Source organism: Argiope bruennichi, chromosome 11 (assembly GCF_947563725.1).
Source record: "Argiope bruennichi chromosome 11, qqArgBrue1.1, whole genome shotgun sequence".
Taxonomy (NCBI): Eukaryota; Metazoa; Arthropoda; class Arachnida; order Araneae; family Araneidae; genus Argiope; species Argiope bruennichi.
In genome coordinates, this window is record NC_079161.1 from 78,229,865 (window position 1) to 78,257,035 (window position 27,171).

General features: G+C 31.8%; 2 protein-coding genes across 2 annotated transcripts; both read right to left on the reverse strand.

Moving 5' to 3' along the window:
• Window positions 1-3,851, reverse strand: LOC129957174 (uncharacterized). Its single transcript, XM_056069366.1, has 2 exons — window positions 3,589-3,851; window positions 1-669 (listed from the first exon to the last, which is right to left on the reverse strand). The coding sequence occupies exons 1-2, from the start codon at window positions 3,735-3,737 to the stop codon at window positions 312-314; spliced, it is 507 nt and encodes a 168-aa protein (XP_055925341.1). The 5' UTR covers window positions 3,738-3,851; the 3' UTR covers window positions 1-311.
• On the reverse strand, window positions 3,737-27,171 carry LOC129956704 (uncharacterized). The gene is made up of 10 exons (XM_056068636.1): window positions 26,987-27,171; window positions 20,651-20,783; window positions 18,984-19,187; window positions 16,299-16,521; window positions 15,296-15,530; window positions 12,813-12,936; window positions 7,847-8,032; window positions 5,458-5,473; window positions 4,689-4,699; window positions 3,737-3,829 (listed from the first exon to the last, which is right to left on the reverse strand). The coding sequence occupies exons 2-10, from the start codon at window positions 20,765-20,767 to the stop codon at window positions 3,737-3,739; spliced, it is 1,209 nt and encodes a 402-aa protein (XP_055924611.1). The 5' UTR covers window positions 20,768-20,783; window positions 26,987-27,171.

The following is a 27,171-nucleotide window of genomic DNA, read 5'->3' on the forward strand; positions in this document are numbered from 1 at the left end:
AAAATAATTTTAACTTAAAAAAATCGAATTTACGAATTGCCGAGAAAAATTCTTAATTCCAAGAATTGCTAATTTAAGTGAATTTCAAGGCAGAGTTTTTCATATATACGAGAAATTTTGAGCATTTATTTCAGACATATAAAGTACTCTAAACGATGATAAATAATAATACATCCAACTTCATAAAAATATAACTTCATATCGAAAAAAAAATTAATAAATAATTTCATTGACAATGCAATTCATTATATTACTTGATACACAAAGGCGAATATAAGTAATCTAACAAATTACAGCAACTTGGTAGTTCTCTAAATAGTACAGACAACGCAAGGTATGGGTTTGTTGGCCTCGTAAGGCTTGCATGGTAGAGACCCGCACTCGATAGCCACTTCCTGGATCTCTGGAGAATGAGACATTTCACTGTTACCGAATTTCACCTCTCCATCTGGCTGTTTCATGTCTTTGTCCATGCATATGTATTCGCCCTTGTTGGCCGTCATCCCAGGAGCCATCAAATATCCTTCGTACTCTTTGGTCCATTTATCGCTTGGACAAGATTTGTCAGCAGCTTTGATGAGAACCGTGGTCCGAATGGCAACTCGACATCGGACGCAGGCAATCTCCTTCATGAACATACTCTTAAATCTTTTCATATCTCCCATGTACCTGTGAAATGGAAGAGTTTGTGTTTTCAGAAATGTGTCATCGTAAAATAACGCTGGATTAGAAAATCAATGTTGAGAAAAGAAATAAATATGTATGAATTGCATTTCGTATATCGATGTATCATTAATTTAAGTAAAAGTATGCATAAATTTAAGAACAAGAATATAAAATTGAAAAACATGCGAAGTTTTGTATCTATTTCAGTTTGTTCAATATATGCTCATTTAATCAAAAACTCGACAAATTTAAAGAAACTAGTTTATCAAGTCCAGTAAGGGAATATATGGTAACACAAAGGTGGATTAATATGCAAAGCTGGCGGCACAGAAAGAGAGTGTTGATATAATTGTCCCCAAATCAAATAGTGTCTTAAAATGAGAATTAAGAGAAGAAATAAAGTTGCAATGGTTGAACAGATGGCATACGTCCAAAAGAAGAAGAGTGACTTACGACTTTATTGATAACCAAGAAATTCAAATAATAAAATACTATGCACTGATAATCCAAATTATATCAGGACATAGGAGATTTTCTGCATATTTCCAAACATATGAAAGAATGCGGGAAGATAAATGCATCTGTGGAGGAACCGGTACTGTTTACCACTATTTAAATGAATGAATAAAAATCTAGGAAACAAGAAAGAATCTGAAAGTTGAAAATGACGATTTAAGTACAGTACCGAAAGCACCAGAAAATCCTAAAACACTGAGGGAAAAAAAATTGTCAGTTGAAAATTTGAAAAAAAAAATGACATTGAATGCTATAAATTGTTAGTTTTTGTGACAACTATTTGAAAGTTTTAATGTGTTTGGAATTCTTTTGTTAGTGGAACGAGAATTTGGTGAAATATAGAGAATTTTGTGGAGATTTTTTTAAAGTGGCGGCTTGCTCCTCGTTTAACGGGGTGTTTGTTAGCTGTACGGGAAGACAAGGTGGAAGGTCAGAGATTGACCACTTTGTATTCTGGTGGCCAATTATTTCTAAGAGGATGTCAATTCGGTGAATCGGCCGGTGTTATGGACGGGTTATGATAAAGACAGCAGTCGTCCACAACAAATCTTGTCCATACTTCTTTGCTTAGGTGGCGGATGGTCAGCTATACACAAGAAGACAACAGTTTGTCACTTTTTACCTACAGAGTAGCATCTCCAAAATTGCAGTTACAATTGCACTTATGATTTGACGTTTTAAGAAGCTAATTTTAATAATTTGTGTGTCATACAGAGCTGTTTTCAAAACTTAAATTCCTTTTGATTTAATTAATTTATCTCTAATGGTATATTTTAAAGGAATTTTTTAAAATCTGATAACTTTTATATCTAGGCTGTTATTCCCAGATTAACAGCCTCATATTTAAATATGAAAAATCGGCTTTTAACTTTTCCCTCTTTATCTATTCTAATATCTGGTGCGATGCCCAGGTGTGATATAGGGACCTTCTTAAATGACCAATTCAACAAATTTGAACAATAAAAATTCCGTTTTATATTTCCTCCATATTTTAATACTTTTGATAACACATTGACTGCTGTATAATATTAAGTTAGATAAAATCAGTTTTTTTTAATGATGATGACGGGACGCACAGTTAATGTATAGTAACTCCTTTTTATATCCCATACAACACCTACATATATGATATTGGACTTATTTTTGGATAGCTAATTGAGCAGATCAAGGTAATTCTACTGGTATTGTATGTTTTCTCCACTTTTTAATACCTTTGATGGCAATTTCAGGGTTCTGTAAGATAAAGTTTTTGTAAGATTAAATTCTGTCATTATCAGAACATGGAATTAAGGTGGCTTGAGCCATAGAATATAAATTATATTAGAGCATTTTATATAACAAATGGAATCGTGTTTGTTTTTCTTAGCATTGACTCATCTATATATAAAAAAGACAATGTTCACTTGTGTGTGTCCTTTACAAACTAAAGAAAACTACTAAATAAATTTCATTCGGATTTTGCATACAGAAGATTGGGGTATATAGATATTGGAAAGGATACTGGAAAATTTTAGTTATAATTAATTAACCGAACAGCTATTTTTTTATTACTTAAAAACTATTTTTTCCGCCTTTGCAGCTCGCGCATCTGCCTCGAATCTTTATATTTCTTTTCCTACGACGATGGAGAAAGGCTGATAATACTTCTCCCACGCCAATGAGACAAACCCTCTGATGATGCGAAAAATTATTCGAGCATGCGCATTATTTTAAACTATTTTTCTCGTTTATAGAATTTTACAGATTGCTCTATTTGTTTGTTTGTTTTTCCCACGCGAATGAGATAAGACTTAAAAATATTAATTTTTTAATGCTTTATGCAGTGAAAACCAAGCATAGTTAATTAATCGATCTTTCAGATTTAATATGAAGTACTTCTGAATTAAATTTAAAAAAAGAATAAAGAAAATTAAAAACTTCTAATCTTGTTTTCATGGCCTCTAACGGCATGAAGAATTAAATTCTATTTTCACGCATGCGCAGTGTGTTATTTACTTTCTTATTTATAACGGGAACGTTAAATTATATGTGAAGTTTTGTAATGTTCAATTATTTAATGTCTTGAAAATTTCTTAATATTCAGAAATAATTTTGATAATTTTGCAGCCATATATCTTTCTGCCGAAAAGTTCTTTTATTATTATTTTTAATTTGATGAAATATTATTTGTAACTCCTTATAATTTTCTCTTATCTCACTCATTTGTATAATGTAGAATTAATATGAATGATTTTGAATTTCAAGTCGATATTCTTATTTTAATAAAAGGTTCAAATATTATACGTATTAACCAATTTACGCATTCAATAATATTGAACATTTCCAGCATGTCAGCTAGTACAGAATAAATTAACATAAATCTAACCTACTACTTCCCGTACTGTAGTATTGATAGTACTATTATACCTCATTGGACCCACAAGAAGATGGTCTTCAGGATCGTCGTCTCCAGGAAAATTTTTGAAGTAATCTTTGGGATCGACATGAGTAGGATCAAGTGCTGAGCAGACAAACTGACTGGATCCACCATCTTGGACAATTTCTGAGGTAGCCATCACCCCGACCACAGTAGCCTCGGCTTCTGCGTTGGGGCAAGTAGTTTGGCCCCATCGGATGTATTGGGCACCTCCAATTCTCGGCTGAAGCTCTGAAAAATGAAAAAATAAAAGTTTTCATACTCTTCATAAAAATTTAAGGAATTGAACATGAATTCACTCTCTTTGTAATCGGGAAAACCAGCTGTAGTGGTTTCCACAAAACTTTCTCACGTGTTCTCTAATAAACTTGACATGCCTGAGAACGTTTTGAATGACATTGGCGTACAATAGTTATAAAATATTGACTTTTGGCGTGAATGTAGCATTTTTACTGAATCTATCGTGGCATCATTGGCGAGTTATTTGGCGATAAATTCTTGACATGTGGCTAACAGTATCAGAAAATCAAATCTGTATTTCAGATGCAACTTTTCCTACTCGATTGAAACAAAATATTGACACAAAACTACACTTGTAGACGCAAAATTTCATTCCAGATTTTATATATTTAAGTCATTGCGTCTTTCCGTTATCACATTTACATGTTTCTGAAAATACAGACAGACAGACGGTCAATCCCTTATTTTATTTAGCTCAAAATTTAAAAGTTGTCTGAACTATAGATGTCAAATCTGAGTAGCTAATGTTATCTACCAAGTGCTCTACATTTTATAATTATCGTTTAAACTCATATATGCACATATTCAGCCTGATTTCCTTTGAACAGATTTCACTCAAAATTTGATACAAATCTGAAAATTTCACGTAAAGACCGCATACCAAATTTCAACCTTCTAGCTCAAAGCCTATACTTTTTCTACAGCACGAATACGAAAACGTAAAAAGTGTTTAGGATATTGAGAGTATTAATAAGTTTGAAAAATCTCTGCATGTAAATGGAAATATTTTACTCCTAAAAATTTTGCTCGACATTCATTCTAATCAATGAACAAAATATTGTTTAGATACTATTGCCCTTCCTAAAACGTTTTATTGCAGAAAATTATAATAATAATAATTCTTGGAAATTATTTCAGAATAATCATTTCGAATAAAAACTGAGGAACCTGAATATGTAGGAATAAGATTTTCATATTATCTTCTAGATCTTGGTTAATGAAAAAATTATAACGTTAATTATCTGAAAAGGCAGAATTTCTCTATTTTCTATGGGATATTAAAAAAATATATTTTAATATTTTTTAATAAATAATTTGATTATATCTTTAAAAAGTGGAATTGAATGCAAAAGGCAACGCTTATATACATATATATGTGAATTATTAATAACTAAATTTTTTCTGGCTTCTGAATTGCTAGGTATTTAGGTAATTAATAAAATGTTTGTAGTCTTTGGCTTTGAATGAAATGTGCGAATAAATATGATTCAGCCACTAAGCTTAAAACATGAAGTGTTCTCATTTGCTGGTATTTAAATTAAACGAAACTTTCATTAAATTGTTAACAAGAATTTGGTTTAATTAGAATTGAATGAATTAGGCTTAATGAATTAGAATTGAATGAATTAGGCTTAATGAATTAGAATTGAATGGATGATGCGTTAATATTTTTCAAAACTCACTGAGAATTAAGACATATACGATAAAATTTGGTTTTAATTCAATTTCAAAATTATTTATTAAATTTTTTTGTAATTTTATTGCATTTTTATTTAAATTTAGTTCCAAACTTAAATAAGTTTTAAAAAATGAATAAGCGAAAATGTATTAGTACATACCTGGATGTTCTGCATACTGAAAAAAAAAGAGAAAAGAAAATTTTAATTAATTTTTAATAGCTGAAAGATCATTACTGATTGCAAAAATAATTAATTTTAAAATAATTACAACATTTAAATGACAATTCTAATACATGTAATTTTAATAATATCAGTTATCAGTTCGTTTAAAAGCAGTCATAGTGATAGCCAGTTCTTTCAGAAAGCAATAAGGTGGATCATTCATATTTGATTTTCATTTCATAAAGAACAGGAGAATTAATTTAAATAACTGCTTGCAAATAAGGTGAGTAGTTATAGCAAAAATCATTTATGATAAGAGGTGAATTATTTCATGCGTTGCTACTGATTTAATAATGGATAAATGGTGCATCTAAACCCATTAAAAATATTTAAATATGCTTCTAACAAAAAAAACATCCATGTCCGTTTCATATTATTCTCATTTTAAAATTCACATATTTAAGTGAACAGTTGCTTTTCACCTTGTATTTTACTGAACAAATACAAATTTTCACAAAGAAATCGCCACAAAAGTACGTATTTTGAGTTACAATTTTTGTCAGATATTAAGGGAAGTCATATCACTGACTCTCCGACCCACCCGAAGGCACACGGATAACGAAAACTGAATGACCGGACCGCCTCAACAGCAACACTGGCGGGAACTATGGTTGAGTCCTAAGAACCATCACCGACCACGGTATAACCCTTCCCAAAGGAAGTACGTCCCGTCATCGATAGGAGAAGCCAGATCCCCCACCTTTTTGTGTACCCTCCAGGGTGGCGAGATCCAACCACCATACTGGAAGCATCTCATCCTCATTTAGAGGTGCCCCCCCTGGGGGTTCAGATATTACGGGAAAAAATCTCAAACTACATTATTCCACAATCGTTAATTTCATTTTACGACGAAGTATCAAACACTCCACAGAATTTCACTCATCTCAAGTCAAAACTTTTCAACGAATGCAGCTGAAGGGCTTGGCCGGTGGCCAAAGAGCTGCAATAAACCTCTATAATGTTGATGAAGTATCAAAATATTTCGAGACTAATTCACTAACACACCAATAGATGGCAGCCAAAAGTCTAGGGTAAAGTTCCAGTGAATATCGCCATTCATACAATCTTGATAGCGGGATTATACTGCGCACATCAATAGCTAGGAAATTAATGATTACAGTATTGTTGCAATCACCTAAATACATTTGCAATCAGAACATGAACGAAGACCCCGGCATTGATTTTTGTGTATGCGAAACTATAAATTTGTCGCATAGACGATGTACTTGATTTAGCAAGCTACCATGAATTGTGCAAAATGTTCTGAATGGCATGTACAGAGTGCACCACTGGAGGACAGTGAAAGATCCATTACAGAAATCGAATGCCAATCGCAGAAACTGCTTGAGAAATGAACTTCTAGGAAGTATTTCAGAAGTGACAACAACATTTCTAACGCTGTATTGTCCTACAAGGATACAACTTTAAAAGGGATAGATAAGGCATTTTCTTAACAATAGATCTAGGCTCAAAACTTTTTGGTACTGTTTTAAACAAATAGTTTATTTTATTTTTTTTATAAAAGTACACTCATAGGTAAATATAAGTACTCATAGTAAGTAATAATGGCAAAACAAAATAACCTTAAAAAAGATATATCATCCCATCTTAAGGCATCTGAAATTCAAAAAATGACCTGAATACCCGGTTAGCAATAAGATGAGAACTCATGTTGAGTCTGTAGTGGATTAGTATGAGCGAGTACAGAACCTGGGACCTTGTGGTTTGCAGCCCAGTAACATGACCACGATACAAAAGCAATTGTTCAGGTAGCGTAGCTGTTAACTGACTTATAAGCTATTCACTACAAGTCTTAAGGGTCATCATCTCCCAAGGTAAAAACCCACACTAGAAACACTTCTAGTCGCCAGTAGAGTATAATTATCTTATTTTAATCACCAGAGGGTTAATGAGAACCAACCACCGTACTTGAGGCTTCTCATCGCCCATAAATGGGATGTCCCAGATGTGGGTGATGGTGGGGTGGGCAACAAAGCAAAATTTTTAAAGTCTTTAGATTATGAAAAAGATAGTGTGTTAAATTATAGGAATATAGAAAAAGAACATATACCATACGAAATGATTATCGTAAAACAGAAAATTCCAAAAGATTATTTAAACTTTTAGCATAGTTATAAATGTAATTCAATTTCAAATTTCTTTATAATATTGTTTTCAGCACATCACGCACTTGCGAACTTTTTTTAACTGGTCACCATATTTTTGATAAAAACACATTTCTGCTTTTTAGTGCACTAATAGAAGCGCATTATTTTTTTTATATAATGGAATAAATAAAATATTATAATAAAGAGTTATAACTTGCAATTTCTTTTTGAAGTTCAGTAAATTTTCGGACAAATTTCTGTGGCATGATGTAATCACCATCTTCATAAGCCGTGAACGCGTCTTTGATTGGCTGTGTGGATGCTCCTTTAGATACGTCCAACTCTCCAATTGTTTTCAAATAGATGCCGAATATGTTGTTCACTTTGTCTGTAAATTTCTTCACCTGTAATAGAAAAAAAAAAGGATTCTATAAAATCTTTTTAATTTATCGTACATACGATATGTAAATTTTTCTCTCGTTGTTATTAAAAGTTTGTCTCGTAATTTTTTTAAAAATCCAGTGATTGACTTATGGACAATTTGCCTTTTGTATCCATTTCTTTCTATTATATATATAAAAAAATTATGTAATCATTGCGTTTTATTTTCTTTCTGATTGGTTGATAGCGAATCACCTGACCCAAGTTATTTGAGGTTTGTTTTACCAGTATTATCTATACTTATATAAAGCTCAATGTGTTGTGTGTATCTGTGTGCTGGCGCTCTACAGGTCAGACAATTTGACCTACAGCTACCAAATTTGGTACATGTATACCTTGGAGGTCGGGAATGCGCACCTCGGGTCCCTTTTTTTGAATTTTTAATTAAAATTTTAATTATGAATTAAAAACTAACTTTCTCGCCAAAAAAATTTTTTCATTTTCCCCACCTCCAAATGAGTAAGGCTCGTCTTTTTTTCCCACACTAATGAGGCTAGGGTTAACATTTTTCGGCCGATTATTTCAAAGGATTCTGTGTATTTTCTTAATGTTTGATGCGTTTAAAATTAAACATTGTCAATGAATTGATCTTTCAGATTCATTCTGAAGTAGTTTCGAATTAAAATAAAGCAGAGTAAAAGAAATTAAAAATGTCTAATCTGAATAGCGTTACCCCAACTGGCGTAGAAAATTCACGCATTTGCGTTAAAGTAACTGGCGTTGAAAATTCACGCATGCGCATTGTGTTCTGATTGTTGACAACGGATACGAACTTGGATTTGAAGGCTTAATATGTTTTCGACAGATTATTTCAAACAATTCTGTTTATTTTTTAAGTGTTTGATGCATTTAAAACTAAACATTGTTAATGAATCGATCTGTTCATGATGAATCTGAGAAAATTTTGTCGAAAACTTCTTGAGATCTTATATAAATTAAGAAAAATATTCTTTAGTGCCCATAAGGATTAAATACTCATCGACTCTGTTCTCAGTACTCATTTTAAAAAAAGGCTTCGTTTCAGTAAAAAAAAATATTATTATATTTATTGCAGTTTAATCATTTCCACTTTAATTTAAAGTATAAATTCTACGGGAGCTAATAGAAAATGAGAGAGATACATATGATGTTATGACTGAAGGCCTTTATAATATTATGAGGGAATTATATGACTATTAAAATTTGAAGTTTTAAAATATTTTAATGAAAAAGCAATTAAAATGGGAGTTCTATAAAATATTTAATTATTAAAATTTTAACGTGGTTAAAGATTGGCGAACCGGCTGGTTGCCAAAGGCGGCTAGTATTAAATATTTAATGAAAATTTACATCGTCGTTTTGCATTGCTCTTGACCGTGAAATGGTGAAAAAAGAGGAAAAGTAAAGTTTTAATTAATACCAAATTAACATCAACTGAATTTAAAATAATATTATTTGTTAGCTCTACTTTTAAGCACATCATTTGTGGCAACACTAATGACTAGCTTTCCAGTTTGCTTAACTTTTTCCAGTAACGGAATTTTTTGTCTCTCTGCAAGCAATCGTCTGAGTACCTGAGCATTACGCGTGTTAACCCAGCATCGTTTTTTTTAAAATAGCGTTGGGACATTCAGCGATATCAGATGAAGAAAGAAAACGAGAATAGAGATCTAGCAAAAATCTGTCAATTTGAAAAAAAAAAAAAAGTAAATAAAGCTGATTGTGATGCTGCTACGTTGGGACGAAACACAAAAATCAGATGATGAGCCGAAGTTCTGTCAGAGGGGTAGCGCGTCTTCCCGGTGATCTGGGCATACTGGGTTCGAGTCCCAGTTGGGCATGGTTGTTCTTCACCTGTTCTATCTGTGAGATGTGTGAATGTACACCCCCCCCCCCCTGTAAAAAGGGGTTGTGCAAGCGAATGTGATGCATGAGTAGCTAAGAAGTACTCCTGGCCCTAGTTGGCGCTACTAAAACAAGAGACACTCCGTTGGCTTAAAATCGCTAACTTAGCCAGCGCCATTATAAACAACAACAAATGAAGAACAACCATACCCGAACCGGGACTCGAACCCAGGACGCCCAGATCACCGGGAAGACCCGCTACCCCTATGCCAGGACGCCGGCCAAGTTTAATTTCTGATTATGACATTGCATGTATTGCTTTCATTGACGCGTCGAGCTTAATATATTTCACGACTATGAATTTATACCATTCAGATCCTCATTTTAACCCGTTTACAACTAACTTAATTCAATGTGAATAAGATTTCAATTCAATAAGGTTCAATTTCTTTTAAATAATATTAAAAAAGTAAAGAATTAGACAATTATAAGGCAAAATTAATTTTCTATTTCTTTTAAATTTAAAAAAAAAGCAAAAAACAGTTTTTCATTGACACATATTTAAATATTTTAATATATAGTAAAATATTTTTAAAAAATAAGCATTTCTTTCTAATTTCTTTCATTGCTCGAAATTATATCAAAGAAAAAAAAATGAAAAGATTTCACAATGGGGATATTTTTAGTTCAAAATCCTGCTAATAGGGGCTATATAATAATTGAAATAGTTTAGATATTTATAAATACTGAACGACTTGCTAGACAAAACAAAAAGAATCAAGGGAATCGGCTTAGCTATGGTAGGGCAATATTATTATCCTATAAATAAGACTGTTTCAGGGGTTCAAAACTCATTCACTCATCATGGGTTAAAACTTCATCCCTCACCTCTTAAAGCCATATGAATATAGGATAGAAAATCATGACATTTAATATCATATCTCAACCCAAGAGATAGTGCAATCAGATGTGAAATATAAGGATTGCCTAATTGAAAAGCGGACAAGTTCAATGAAAGGAATATCTTTATTGGAAATTAAAAGAAATCACCATGGACTTTGTAGCACAGATCCCATCGTTTAAGTAGCAGGTCTATCCCTTGTCTTGCTGTAGAAAGATAAGGGTTGATTTTAGCGGAAGTCCTGCACAGCTTCGTCGCCCGAATGGAAACATGTTCCCTGTAATGCTTTCTTAAGTGGCCCAAAGATGTGGAAGTCACTGGGTGAAAAGTGAAAAACCCGGACTGTGCAGCGGGTATTTCAGTACTTCCCAACGGAACTTTTTTAAAGATCGTCTGGATTTCACGGGAAACATGTGGATGGCATTGTCATAGAGAAAAATCACTTGTTGTGTGAGAAGACCTGACCGTTTGCTTTTGATTGCTTTCTATATTTTCGTCAGAATATTGCAGTATTGTGTTGAATTGACAGTGCTCCCTCAGGGACAGGAAATCAATTAAGGGTGCCGTATACACGCCACCTACAATTTTCAAACGTAATGTTATCCTATGGAGAGTTGTTTATGCAGCATGAAATACCCTTCTCCAACTCAAAGAACCTTTATTCAAGACATATTTATTCGTTATGGCAACAATCATGGAATCAGCAGATAAATAATAAATTGCGTAGCATAAAACCAACAATTACATTCTGGCCTTCTCATCCAGTGCGTGAGCTCGATGTCAAATTGACTAGACTCCGCATTGGTCATACTCGTATTACTCACCAATATCTTCTGTTTGGGGATCAAGCTCCTCTCTGTTCGAGATGCCAAGTGCTTTTAACGATTCGTCATATTTTTATTGAATGTCCTGATTTTAATTTTCATCGTTTAAGGTATTTTAACTCCTCATCACTAGACATGCCATCACTGTTGGGAGAGAATCCTCACAAAAACCTTTTTAAATTTATTAGGGCAATTTGTTTTTTATAATTCCATTTAAACTTCATAATTTTAAATTTGTTCAACTTTCCACCTTTTCGTTTTAATTCTAACATCGGCTTTTAACGCATCTTTTATTCCTATTAAAGTCATTTTTTAGGTTGTATTTCTTATGAAGTCAACTGAAATCAGTAGAAGGAATAAAATCACAAGCTTCTGCCAAAGGAATTTTTTTCTCGGACTTCTCAAAGTATTTTTTAAATATTTATTAAAAGTCGCAAAACTTCAACATCGCACATTTAAATAATTCTATAAAAAATTTTATCGTAAATAAAATAAAAATAGCAAAATAGCAGCATAAGTATTGGTATCTTTTTTCCGATGCATATTTAATTTTTTAAGAAAAAAATGTGTAAAAGCAGTATTTTAGTCCTAAAATTGGAAAAATAATTTGCACCCCCCTCCAATGTTCCTTTAACCCCTCCCATTCGCGGAGGAATACACTATAAACCCACCCTTTACAATCTGATTTATTATCTGGTCTTCACTAGGTCTTAAAATCTCCCCCTCAGCATTATCTTCTTTCCGCCTTTTTTTTTTTTGTTTACCATCACAGCTGTGGTCTTCACAACCCATACTTGTTTCTGCGAATGCTACCGCATCCTTGCAAACAAATTTAGTAGACTATTTTCAAGTATATGATTATATCTTCGAATGGTCCACGGCATTCGAAGAATCAGGATCCGTACTACCGCACGTTGTTCCGATCTAGACGCTTCCATATATAGCACGATTTTACTTTCGATCAATTTCCTCTACCACTGTTGAACGCCGCAAGCAGTGCACACCTCCTACCGCACTTTATATCCCTGTTCGGCGGTGCTGCTATAGCTGCTGTCATTCTGATGCAATCGCAAGTGTCCACTTTTCATTTGGGCAACCCTCATAATTATTTTAGTTACGCCTAACACATTTTTATACTAATTCTAGCCTGATTTTAGGCTTGATAATTAAAAGAAAAATAAGACATTATTTTACCTTTTCCTCCACACCTTCAGGTGCGACAGGAGGTAATCCGGAGTTCCACACTCCAATTAATCGTCTTGTTTCCCTCAAATCGTCAAATTGGCTCTCCAAATCGTCCAGTTCATCCCCAATTGCTCTATGATAAAAAAAAATGGAAATACAGAGATGTGCTTAAAGTCCTTTACAGGCTTTAAAAGTACGAGAAGCAAAAAATAAGTCATTTTTACAATAGTGAGTTGCAGATACAAATGTTATTAACTATCATAATCAGTGAATTAATTAAAATGAAAGGATATAAAGGATGAAAAAGTAAGACACAGATTTAATCCAGTCGTACAGTAATTTCTCTGTACTTCGAACTTGAAATAGCAAAAGTGACTTGTTTCTATGTGCCTGGACAGTCATGAGATTGTAAACAACTTTTTAGGATATTCTATGCATACAAAGGATTTTCTGAGTCAACGTATTTACCAGCATTGTCATGTGATGATCTGACATCGACGTTAGTGTGCGTAATGGCTCATCCAGTCATTTAGATAAAGAAAGAGATGAAAAAAAAAAAAAAAATAAGGGAGACAAAACTTCAGGAAATTGTCTGATTTCTTTTGCGGATAATTTTACAATAATTCACGTCCGTTGTTAACAGCATTAAATTTATATTCTTTTTCAAAGCAGCGGCCAGAGCAGTAGAATTTAGAATAACTGAGCAGCAAATGGGCAAGAAAGATATAAGGGTAAAATTTGTAAACAGTGTTTTCATTGTTTTTTGACAAATAAGTTTGAAGAAATTTTTTTTCATAAGGTTTGTTTTCATACTTCACTATTTACCTAAACTACCTCGTATACTTATCTACTCAGAAAAGAATTTAACTACGTACTTAAATCAATATCGGATCTCAAGAAGGTACGCGATAGAGGGCGTCAATATAAGCGTCAGTGGCAATTACTTTGGGATAACTAAATACAAAAGAAGTAAAAAGCCAGTGTTGTACATAACACTGGGTACAAATTATAAATCACTTGTAATTATATAATAATGCATGCTATATATGTATCCACAGTTATATATAGGTGCATTGTAAATATATTACGAATTAAAAAGCCATTCTTTATAGTAAAACGAATAAAATTCTACAAGTTTAATATTTTTCAAAACATTTGAATCTAGTTTTGTTGTATAAACCTGATATTTTTCAAAACATTCAATTATCATTTTGTAAATTTTAGATCCAACATACAAAACAAAGCTTAAGAGTGAAATTTCTTTTTCAAAATTACACTAATCTCAATTTAATAGCTAAACAATTACTTGTAACGAATTTATTGTAACATTATTTCATTACTCCATTGTAATGCGTGTTCAGATTTTTATTAAAATTTCTGAATTCAGTAAGAATAGAGTTTAAAATTGTCCATGCCTCTCGCATCTTTCAAAATGAATAAAGAATTTAATATATAGTCCTAAGTGTTTACATGGTGTATTTTCTCTGTACATCAAAGTCGTTTCTTCGACAAAAGTTCGACTTGTCAGAATGGCACCGAAGAAGGCTCTATAAATCACGCGATCAACGCCTGTGCACTACGACTGGAACACAGACTCAGATGGCCAAGAAATTGGATGTCTCCTGATGTCGAACAACTCATAAAAATTTCAGTCATTAAATCGTCTATTAGGGACATTTTGTCAAAGCTCTTGACTTTAGTTCTGTACTAATGTAAAAAGTTAATGTATTTTATGCATTTTTTATGTTTTACAGTTTAACACGTAATGCGATATGTAATGTTTTTTCCAGTTATTTTTTCTGTACTAATATTGCGTTTTCTCTAGAGGGTTCATTGTTGCTTGCAAGTGTCTAATGTCATCAAGAGTCGTTTGTTCCTTCGAGCTAGGTGAGGTTACTCATTGGCGGCCCCAACAATTTTCCTGCATGGTCTCTGGCTAGGTCGGGATATTTTGCTTGCATATAATCCTAAGTGATGTCTTTTAATGTATTATTAATCATTTAGTATAATCAGTGGATTAAAATTCTTTAAAGCTGGAGTGAGTAGAACTAATCTCCTTGCTGACTTATAGCAATAAATTTGAGAAGGATGGAACATTAGAATTCCTATGCAATGCACTGAGAAGGCAGCTGTGATGAAGATATAACAGCAATCCAGTTTGCAAACTTATACCATTTTAAATTAGCAGATTGCAAGCTTATAGGATGCATGAAATATTCCATCGATAATCTTTCTTTGTTTTGTAAAAGAATCGTCGTAGGATTTTGTAAAAATTAGAGCTTATTTTAAGATTATCTTATTTAATCATCATTCAGGTTTAGTTTGATTTAATTTTATTTAACTAAAACAGTGCCCAAAGAAGGTTTTTCTAGAGTTCTAATTTGAAATGGATCTTGCAGTTTTGAATGTAGAGTGGTAATGAGTACAATATTTACAAAATGTAAAGTACCCCATTGGTATTGGGTAATTTAAGAAAGCTTTATTTAATTTACCTGTTTTCCAAATATGCAGGTATGCCTTCCTTGAGTGAGCTCAGAGGGTACAACTCCATCCGGAGAGGATTTCCTAGGCCATTGTTCACTTTCTTCACGTGATTGGGAAACTCTTCCACCAACTTCAAGAGACCATCGATGTCGTAGCTCACGCCGTGGATCGGCACAGAGGCGTAATAGTTGATCTCCATGGAGCTGCTGTCTTGAGCATTCTGCTTCAGAAGTTCTAGTTTGCCTATTTACAAGAAATATTCTATATCAACCTGCCAAACGTTGCCAAAGTTTTCGATATTGTGATTTCAGAATCGCTATATCGAAAATTTCGACAAATGTATTCACATCTAAATTATTTTTAATGAATTTCTGATTAGGCATTATGATTTAAATAAATACTTGAATAAACAAACATATTCAAGTATATCATGACCTTAGTTATAACAATTCTTTCCACAGGAGGCGTCTTTATGGAAAACTTTCCAATGCAAAATCATTTCCGACTAATGATGTAGTTCTACATACTAATTCTACGTACAATTCTATCTTACTTTTACGATGTCTTTTACTGACTCAAATGAACAAGTAAAAGACACTGTGCTTCCGAATTCTTATCTGAACAAACTCATTTCGTAGCACATATATGCTCATGACACTGTTGCATGTATTTTTGTCTCTTACTTACACAAAATACTTGCTTATCAACTCAATAACCTTTTACGATACCCTTCTACTATCTATACGCCTTTAACTAGAATAATGATGGTTGGTGTTGCCTAATTATGTTAAGAGCAAACAATGTACACAAGCACAAGCACATGACATTTCTTTCAATATATTCCTACCCAAAATTATGAATTATACAAATTTAATAGATCCTTGGCGCAGTTAATAATCAAAGATGGCTCTTATGCCAAAACATCTCCCAAACCCAACTAGACCTAGTATATCCTTGAAATTTTCTGGAACTCTTTTAAATCACCCTGCATCTTAGATCAATTTTGAATACCTTCAATATTTCCTTTGAACGATCCTCCTCCGACGTTCAAACCGCCGTTGATGGCTGCTTTAATCCGCATGAGATCGTAGGTGTTAGAGGAGCTGATCCGGATGGAGGCGATGAGGTCTCCGCCATACGTGATGCTTCTGCAATAGTGGGTGCCTAAAAACTTTTCATTGATGAGGCTCCAGTCGGCGTTTGGCTTGAAGGAAGTTGGAATGGTTTTGGTAATCTGCAATATAATGCCATGTCAGATTTGAAATAATTTAATAAAATTGTGAAATGACAATAGCAATTTCATATCATCAACCAAAAGAGGTGTAATATATTATAAACTTTCTTTCAGCTTCTACTTTTCAATTTTCCTTATAAGAATTTGTATCAACGGAACGAAGCTTGGGGCTAGATGAGGGAGGAGGAAGCGAATTCTTTAAGATCACGATAAAATCGACAAGAGTGAGATCAATTCCCGTTTGTAGTTGTTGTTTCTTATTACACTTGCCATGGACAAGCCCGCTGTTACCAAAACAGCGATTTTAAGCCGGTGGGGGAGCATCTCTGGTTTTTATAGTAGCGCCATCTAGGGCCAAGAGAACTACTTAGCTAAAAACACAACCCTTTTTATGGGGTGGACTTCATTCATTCATCCACAGATCGTAATTTAGACCTGAATCAGAGAACGATCACCCCTGATCCAGTACCCCCAGAGGCATTACTCTCAACATGGAGCACTCTGTGACCACGACAGATTTATACGCGCGTCAACCATCATGCATGCGAGGAATCTTCGGCCGGCGGGGTTCGAACTCGCAACCTAAGAGACGTGAATCCTACGCTCTAGCAACCAGCCTATCCCGGCCCCATTTCCGTTTCCAGAGATACAATATATGAATTTTGGTATTTTGTAGCATAAGAAAACAACTAAGTATAAGTATTGAATTTCTTATTTTTTTTTTTTTACCAAGTACTAAGAGTTTACTAAGAGTTTAATATAAACCTCTGACAATTTTGATATGCACATGCAGCATCAGGAATTTACCGTAACTAAATTCTGAATACATTTTTTGGGGGAAATATTTCGTACGAAGCTCATGGATATTTGGTGCAAAGACCACAAATCAAATTTCCTTGGTCTTTCTGAAGGCTGTGTCATCGTGCTTACAGATGATAGACATATTTTCAAAAATATATTTTTCGAACTCAAACGTGTTTTAAACGATTGCAAAGATTCATCAAAACTTTAAGGTCAAAGTTTGTTTAAATTACAATACTTTTCTACACACAGAGATCCATGATTAAAAGATCTTGTTTCAGATTAGCTAACAGGCGATAGTAGTCATTCATATTTTTCAAAATTTCGAGAGAGGGACTCTTTGAAGAAAAGAGAATGTATTTCAAAGGGAAAATTCAATTAACGCATGTTGCCACTATAGAGAGTTTTGTCAATAAAGGGCCCATTTAAGCAAATATTGTCCATTTATATTGATTTTAAACACTTTTGCAATGTATACATATTGGAAATAATTGTACAATTAATGTTATTTTAGATACTTTTATTTTGGGCACAATTTCTAACCATTTTCCAGTAAGTGCAATTTTTACATTGTTGTATAATTTTAACAATTTTTATTGTCTCTAACAAAATTCCAATGCACAAAATAAAAGCATAATATATTCCGCGTAAAACTAATTATTTTCAGATATCATGGGAAATCGCAAGATGGCATGTTATACAATTGTCCAAAGTGTATATAGGAAAACGTTTTCAATACATGTCGTGAAATGCTATTTTTAAGATTAAGTGAAACTCTCGGATTGTCACCAAATATTTCAATTCCTTCATATACAAGTAACGGATGGATTGGGGAGGCACACAACACCGCTTCATGCCCCTGCAACTATAACCTACTGGTTATTTAAACAGTGTAATGAGCATAAAATGGAAGAGACGTCAAAAAGAAAGCTCTCCTGTTCTATCCATCACTGTGACTATCGCCCAAATTGTTCGACGTCTGGCATTTATTGATAAAAATTTGGTAAGGAGATTTTAATATTGGATAAAAAAAAGCCAAGAGCAATGGGCTGTTTGAAATACAAATGGAAAATGGCATTGACTTATTAAGCAAACTTTCAAAGAGAAACTGAAAACTTACGCTAATCTACATAAGCAGACTTGCAGTTTGTCTTGTGATTACAGGAAAAAATACTAATAATAAAATTATTAACAACAATTGCTGTTAGAAATAAAGACAGAACTTAAAAAATAACAGCTCCAAAAATAAAAAAATACAAATACAAATAAATGTTGTGTACAAACGCGAAAATAAAAGAAAATAAATATATATATGCATATGTTACTACTTTTGGAAATAATGCTCTTTAAATCTAAATAGATCTTAATTTTCTTCAAACTCTAGGAAGACAGGACCTTCGTGAATGTTATCGGTTTTATAACAATTATTGAGTGATCTAAAACGTACCTATAAATATTACACGTATCTATAAATATTCTCGATGCAATTCCATTTGGTGTCAACATTTATGAAACATATTTTATCAAATTTTTAATACAGTCTTCTACAAAATTTCGCAAAATGATAACAACTCCCGCTTCTTGGCTAATTTGATATAAAGTCTTTTAGTCATGGGCATTCTATACTTATATATGGAAGCGTAAAGAAAAGATTGTCCTACCGTCTCGAAGTGAACTTTGACCAATATCTCTATTCCGTTGGTCTTGGAGGAGCTGTCCTTCACATAGCTGCCTTCTCCGCTGACGTCCACCATCCCTGCCTTGATCTTTAGAGACAGTTTTCCCGAAATGGACAAGAAGTCTTTCACATCCTCCGCATTCTCCACCATACGGTATTGAGAATCCGTGAAGTAATGTTGCAAAGTCTATGGAAGATAAACGTTAATGCAACACCAATGCGCAACATGAAGAGTATTATAGTGTACAATGGGCGATCAGATAATAAATAAAATAATTTACGGCTGACCGGCAACAATAATTCAACGATAACTTTTGATATATTATAATAAATTTAATACAGATTGGAAAATTTGGCGAAATTCAAAGCTATGAACATTTTGGCTACATTAATGATGCGATTATAAATGGACATGTCACCTTCTGTGACAATTTTATTGTTAATTTTTTTTGAAAATTCAGTAAATAATTTCTTTGTAGTTTAATTATGTATAATAATAGTAATATATGAAATGACGCATGTTTCATTTTTTTAAATCCAACTTGCTTTTAGAAAATTTCAAATAGCATATATAGATTTTGTAATATACAGAAACCATTTGTGCATGTACTTTGAAGATTCTTATTTTAGAACCATTTACACTAGTTGCTCATATTTTTTAAATTTTTTAGAAAATTTACAACTAAAATGTCTTTTAAGCGATTTTGCAATCGGTCATTTATGATTTGCAATAAAATATTATCAGGAATTATTTGCCTTTATTAAGAGATGCATTGAACGTATATTTTATTGAAAGCACCTTTTATATACAAATGTTTTAAAAATTCCTGATATCAAAATATTAGCTTCTGAAATAGCACAATAATAAAAAATCATCTTTATATACAATATTGTATTAAGTGAAATTACTTCATCTGTTAAAAATCGTAATGCACCATTAAAAGAAGCTAGTGCCTCTATCATTTCCATCACTTTAATGTTAGTGGATATTTCCTATCTTTTTAAATCAAATTAATATTTTTAATTTCTTAAAGAAAAGTTGCTTTTTTTATAATTATTTAAAATAATCTTTAACAATTTCGTTACTAACCCGAGCCAACCGGCCTTGCAAATTCTATTCTGACTTACTAGTTTTATTTTTAAAGATGGGTACAAGATGTAAAGGGAGGACTTTCATGATGATAGCCCCTTTTACATCCCGCATTCCTCGTTTGAAACGGAAATCCGCCCTCAGTACATAATTTACGCTGCCGTTTGGGTCAGATCAGTTCCGAAAGAGTTAAAAGATCTGACGTATTGCCATTAATTTCAAAATAATTATTGATAAACATTTGCTTCTTTTTGCTTGAAATCACACAATTAGTTTCATATCGAAATTATAGATCTTATATAATATGTTACCTATATTTTATTCATTTAGGAATCATAAGTGTTGCTATATAGCCAAAGGACAGCTAAAATGTTTTTTTTGAATTACTCTGATTGCGATAGAAAGCATGCTTTTTACTTAAGTGAATCAGAAATTGCAGGTTATCACATTATGATTCTCAATGCAATAATTGTAGTACAGAATTTACAAAGAAATAAATGTTCTTCTATTGAGGCACGGTTTCTTTTAATTCATAAATTAAAAAAGAGAGGCTACTTTACCACAGCGTTTTCCTCCACATTTTTGGGGAAAATATGTAGTCCCGGCTTTTCTTTTCCCAAGTCGTATGTCTGACCTAATAGCATAGGAAGAATATACATCATCACTACGGTCGCCATTTTTGATTCTCCAGTCCTGAAAACGTCAAGGGAAAAATTTATGATTTAATTAAAGAATATATTTTTGCAGTAACGGAATATTTTTGAAGAATAACCGTGACCAGTCATAATTATAAAAAAATGTTTGGATTCAGCAAGAGTGTTTCCATACTTATTGAAGTTCTATCTATATAAGTTCTATCTCTTCAATTTCAAATCGAAATTTAAATCTTAACTGCAGCTGAGAGTAAATTAGAGAGATACAATGATACAATACCGTGGACATATCGTAAGGCTTCTAAAATGCTATACGTTATATGATTACGAAAATGTGAAGATTAAAAATAATTAGGTAAAGAAGCTATTTAGAACACAAGGCATGTAAAAACTTAAATGAAAATTTTAAAGAGCATTACTTCTGCTGAACCAGTAGTCGCCAAATGTGGCTAGTTAATAATAAAAAATGTTTGTACGTGCCCATGTTGGCGGGATTTTTTTATAATATTAAGCATATTTCACAACAATATACAGGGTGTTTATTTAGTCCCGGGACCATTTTCATGTTTAATAACTCATAAAATAATAAAGATAGATTAAAATTAATAACATAACTGGTTAAATAGACTCAAAAAGTTTCATGACCCTTGTCAATGAACTTCCACGTGTGCCCCCTTCGTCGTACGGAGAATATCGAGTCGATAGTCAATTTCACGCCAGGTAGCGGCAAGCACGTCGGCATCCACAGAGCCTATTGCGGTTGTAATTCTGGCTTTTAGGTCATCAATGTTCGACACCCTCCTCCTGAAAACGTTGTCTTTTACAAACCCCCAAAGGAAAAAGTCCAGCGGCGTTATGTCAGGTGATCTGGGTGGCCAAGGAATTGGACCTCCTCGCCCAATCCATCTTCCTGGAAAATGGTCATTCAAAGTACGAACGATGGTACCCCAATGAGGTGGCGCACCATCTTGTTGCAAAAAAACATGTGGCTGAAGCTCTTCTAGTTGTGGAAATACGAAGTTTTCCAACATGTCTAAGTATACGACTGATGAGACCGTCTTTTCTGTAAAAAAGAAAGGCCCAATGACTCGATCGTGCATTAGTCCGCACCACACATTAACCTTTGGGGAATCCCTTTGTGCCTCACGGTATTCATGGGGGTTTTCAGATCCCCACATGCGCAGTTATGGCGATTAACAATGCCAGAAACATGAAAGGATGCTTCATCGGAGAACATTATGCGCTTCAGAAAATCAGCATCATCTTCTATCCTCCTTAGCATATCTGTTGCAAAGGCCATCCTCCTAGGCCTATCGTTCGGTTCCAAAACTTGAACAATTTGAACTTTGTATGCATGCAGTCTTAATTTTTTCTTAATAACCTTGTACACCGTCGAAATTGGCATATCCAATTCTGTTGCCGCTGATCTCACAGATATTCTAGGATTGTGTAAAAATGTCTCTCTGACACGCTCAACATCAAAATCACTTGTGCAAGGACGTCTGGAACGTTTCTTATCTTCGATACTTCCAATTTCTAGAAAATTCTTTTTCCACCGCAAGATGCTGTTTTTGAATGGAGGATCTTTTTGGTAAATTCTTCTGAAATTTCTCTGTGCTTGCACTATCGATTTCATTTCTATGAACCACCATAAAATCTGTGCTTTCTCTTGTGGTGTATGCATTCTCCTTAATATCCGCTCGAATAAAACATCACATACAAAAGTACTACATAGAACAAACACATCAAAAATAAACATAACATTGCAATAGTTGCCAAAAACAAAAGAGAGAAAAATGCAATTAATAAACAGACGATATTTAGAAAAGTACAGATATTTAGACTGGAAAATGAAATTATCTGAAATTAACCACACTCGCAGACGATATTTACAAAAGTAAAAATATTCAAACCTGAAAAGGAAAATATATGAGTTATTCCATCAATAAATGCCATAAGTTTGTTTATATCTTCATTATTTTATGAGTTATTAAACATCAAAATGGGTCCGGGACTTTATAAACACCCTGTATTTCATTGTTTAAGTGAAATTGAAATTTATATCTCGTTGTTATTAATATTTCATATGGATTTTTTTTACCGATAATGTGATCAAGAAAACGAAAATTCGAATTTTTTTCAATGTTGAATAGGTTTCAATATAAAACATACAATAAATTTTTTTAATATTTTTTTCCATTTAAAATTAAGGCTTCAGTTAAAATTCAAGAAATGGCGAAAATTTTTTTAAATGTGTCTGTTTTTCAACATTGCTGCTCTTTTCTATGATATAATTGGTTATATAAAAATGTGACAGAAAAATAGGGAAATACATAGCTTTGCAAATGCAAATTAATAGTATGATTTCAGACATTTGAAATAGTGCGAGTTATATGTCTATTAAAATTTGAAGTTTAAAAAATAATTTGCTGAGTAAGCATTTAGATTGAACTACCCAAAATATTTAATTAAAATTTTTAGCCACCATTAATCTCTTGGAACAAGTCGTTCCGAAAGCGGCTAGTCTTAAATATATATGAAGTTTAAAAGTTCCATCATAATATTGTTAGGTATGTGTTTAGAAGCAAGAATTTATTTCACATTCTAAACAGAAACAGTAGATAATTTTAAAATTACGTTTATATAATGGGAAAATTGAGAGCTACTATACTATTGGTTAAGTTACCTCTTACAAGACTTTCTATCGTTTACAAAGAACGAAAATTAATTAAACAAGTTTAATATTAAATTTTGAAAATAAATATTAAACGATGTTCATAATTAAAAATTTTCAATTGACAAGAAAAACTCTAGTCGATTTTGTCATTTGTTTTGATAAATTAATACTATTTGGAATTAAAATTATTAAATATTATAAAATATTATGAAGATTAAAAGTGTAGTAAAATAAAAATGAATCTAAAATCTTTTGAAGAACACTGTAAAATGTTTCAGGTTGTGATAAGATTCGATTATTTTAACCTTTTCATTTTATCTGAATGTAATTTATCTGTAACTTAATCGTACTTTTATCTATGCTTTTTTTAGTTCTTTTACTGCAATTCTTTACTGTTTTAAAAATAAAAATTGGAATGAAGTTATATTTAATAAGCGAATTTACGTTTAAAGAATTTGCACCGAATTATTTATTACAACTGCTTTATGAATACAGCATTATTATGTTAAGAATAAGGAATCATTAAATAGTTTTCTAATACATTTTTAATCTCATTTTTCAAGAGATTATTTATAGTAAAATTAAAAGTAAATTTCATTGCAAAGAAATATATATATTGCTATTAAAATTAATTTCTTTAGATTAATTAAAAGTTAAAATATCTAATCAAATATAAGCCATAGTTTTTATTTTTTATTTTCTCATATCCGGACAAACAAAAAGAAACTTTTGTGAAATTCAATCTCGAAATTTTGATGAATTTCCATGTTTTGACATGACGATTGTTAGATTATGTCAAAATCGCCAAGTTCTACTAGACATAGATGACAAGCCTTCTCCAAGATGGTTTGCAGTTTTTGAAGATGTATCGCAAGGACCATGAAAAAAAAACTGCCTTAGATTATAGCCTTTCCACAAAATTTGCAGCTTCGTAATCCATTGGCAGATAATCTGCCTGCTAGTCCGTATATTTACGAATATGTGAAGGTATTAGTTCAACAATTCACCTAATTATAGAAATGAAATTTGATGTGTGGTTTTGTCGCCAACTATTTCAGCACTGCAATGTTGATATCAAATCAATGTTCAAAATGAATGTAAAATGTCAGTGCTCGAAATCGGTACACAAAATCGATTTTAGCTTCCTCTATTGTGCTATGAAGAATAAAGCAAGCAATATTGTATTTATACGAGGATATTTAATGATTTTTTTATGATTATGAAATCTTTATTTGATATATAACCGATTTTGCAAAATATTGAGCAGATTCTAGGCAAGAAATTTCCGAAACTGATTGACACAGTTGCCTTTTTTATTAAGAGTATTAGTACAGTTAAATTTTGTTCAATGAAACACGTGCTATTGCTAATATTAAATCTATTACTAATATTAATTTATTATGTTAGGCAACATTGATGAGCTACATTTTTTATACTAAAGGATAGTACTATTTTAAATCATATCTGTACAATAACAGTAAATATAGAGAGTCTGAATTTTAACTGAGCATGAAATAACAAAATTAATTGCTAAAACAATTGGGGAAATCTGTCCATTTATTGAAGATAGGAAAATTTATTATTTTATTTAGCGACACCTCCTAAAAATGGAGAACCGTGAAGGACAGTCTTATGACCTCTAATATGTCATTATTGATGACAAATTTAAGGATCAGGAGTTCTTCCTATAAAATAAAGAGTGGAAAAATTGAACTAGTAATTTTGTCTGATGAAAGGATTCTTTGATTTTGTTATTTATTTCAATCGTATATCGGAAATCAGTGAAATGGGTCTTGACACCCGGTTGAATTGCAGAGTCACAAAAAAAATTATTGACTTTTAATTAATCGAAATGTATGATGAATTATTTAGAAATCATTCTGCTGCTAACAACAGATTTCATATTTTAAAACATTTTAAAGTAATATATTCGAAATGAATAAAAAAAAAATCTTTAAAGAATATTTTAACCTTAGGCCGATATTGTAGAATGTAAGCGTTTAATAATCCAGTTGATGTGTGATAAAAATAGCTAAATAGAAAAAAAAAATACCTAACAATGACTGCCTTGGATTAAGTTGTTAAGACTGTTATCTAAAACAAGCCTCCAAGTTTACACCTGAGTATAATACCAGGTAAGGGAAATGGAAATTTTAACATTGGGTTTTTTTCCATTTTTTCCCATTTAATAATTTAATTTCTCTTAGAAGTAAAGTTTTATCTAAAAAGATGGTCTAAAAATTAGGTATTAAAAAGGACCCATTAAATGAGCTATAAAGTTGAATGGTGGCTTAATTATGTCAAGGAGAAACTTTAGAAAATACTAATTTGGAAAAAATATTTATCATTCTTTTTTTTAAAATTTGAGTGAAACAAGAACATGCTTTATACAAGGGAATAATTTATAAAAAAAATTTAGATCAATGTCTGTCTTATTTTTTTCAAAATTCGCGTCGAAATTTTGTGAAAAGCATGACATGTTAAAAATGTGAAGGAAATTAAATCATTTCTTAAAAAAATAAATTCTCACCTTTCAAAAAAAAATTTAAAAAATTTTTATAATGTGCTGAAAATTTTGATTTGCTAAAAGTATTTCTATAAGCACCTTCTATAAATTTTGTTTTTATCTCTATATTTTTGAGAGTATTGTCTATTTTTAGTATAAAAATGAAAGAATGCTCTAAATAATTTTTGAAAAATATTTTTATTATTACTGTAATAGCTAAAATTGAAATTCTGCTGCAGGCCAATTCTACGTAATACTAGACACATAAATTTTCATTAGTTGTTTACTTATATTCTTTTAAATAAACATAAAATATACTCTGTTTACTGTCACCAATACTCTGTTTACTGTCATGTTGAATTTCGAATGCAGACAGTAATGGTAAATGTTAATTACGTTATTTCAAATAAAGAAGATATTATCCTTTATTTGAGATAACATAATAATATATAAGATGTTTTTGTTGCTCATAATTTTGCCCTACTATTGCATCTTAAAGTCTAGAAAGATATTAAATTCCAACTTTTAATACAGAATTTTTAATTTATGAGTACTATATCAGAAACTATTGTAGTCTTAATGTTACCTAAAACAAAACCTTCAACTTACAACTTCTAGAAACCCATAATTATATCATGGCTTAATTGACTATTGGCCATCATTATTACAAACTTTGGTTTAATTAATTAAATTTTTATACTATAAAAATATAAAAAATTTTAATTTAATAAAATTTCAATAAATGATTACTGTTTCAATGCTATAAAAAATAAAATCCTTAACATACAGTTTTTGGGAACACGTAATTATGCCATGACTTAATTAAGTATTTGATCATTATTATTAAAGACATTTATTTTAAAATTAAATCAACATGTTATACAGAATACAAAATTTTTAATTATGAACGATATGCTAGAAATTATCTCAGATTTAAAGTTTTTAAAAAATAAAATCTTTAACGTATACCTTCTGGAAACATATAATTATGCAATGGCTTAATTGATTATTCAGTCATAATTATTATAAAACTGAATTATATTAATTAAATTGTACATACCTTAATTCTTCTTCAAAAGTTCAGAATTTGAAAGTTAAATTTTAAAATTAATTAACAGCTTCCTTTAAAAACGTGAAATTCTAGATGCTTGTGTTAAGAGTTCTCTTTGAATTGTCGCATAATTTACAAAACCATCATTGATTTTCAGTCTATATTGTGCCAATATGTTGACATGCCAAAAATTA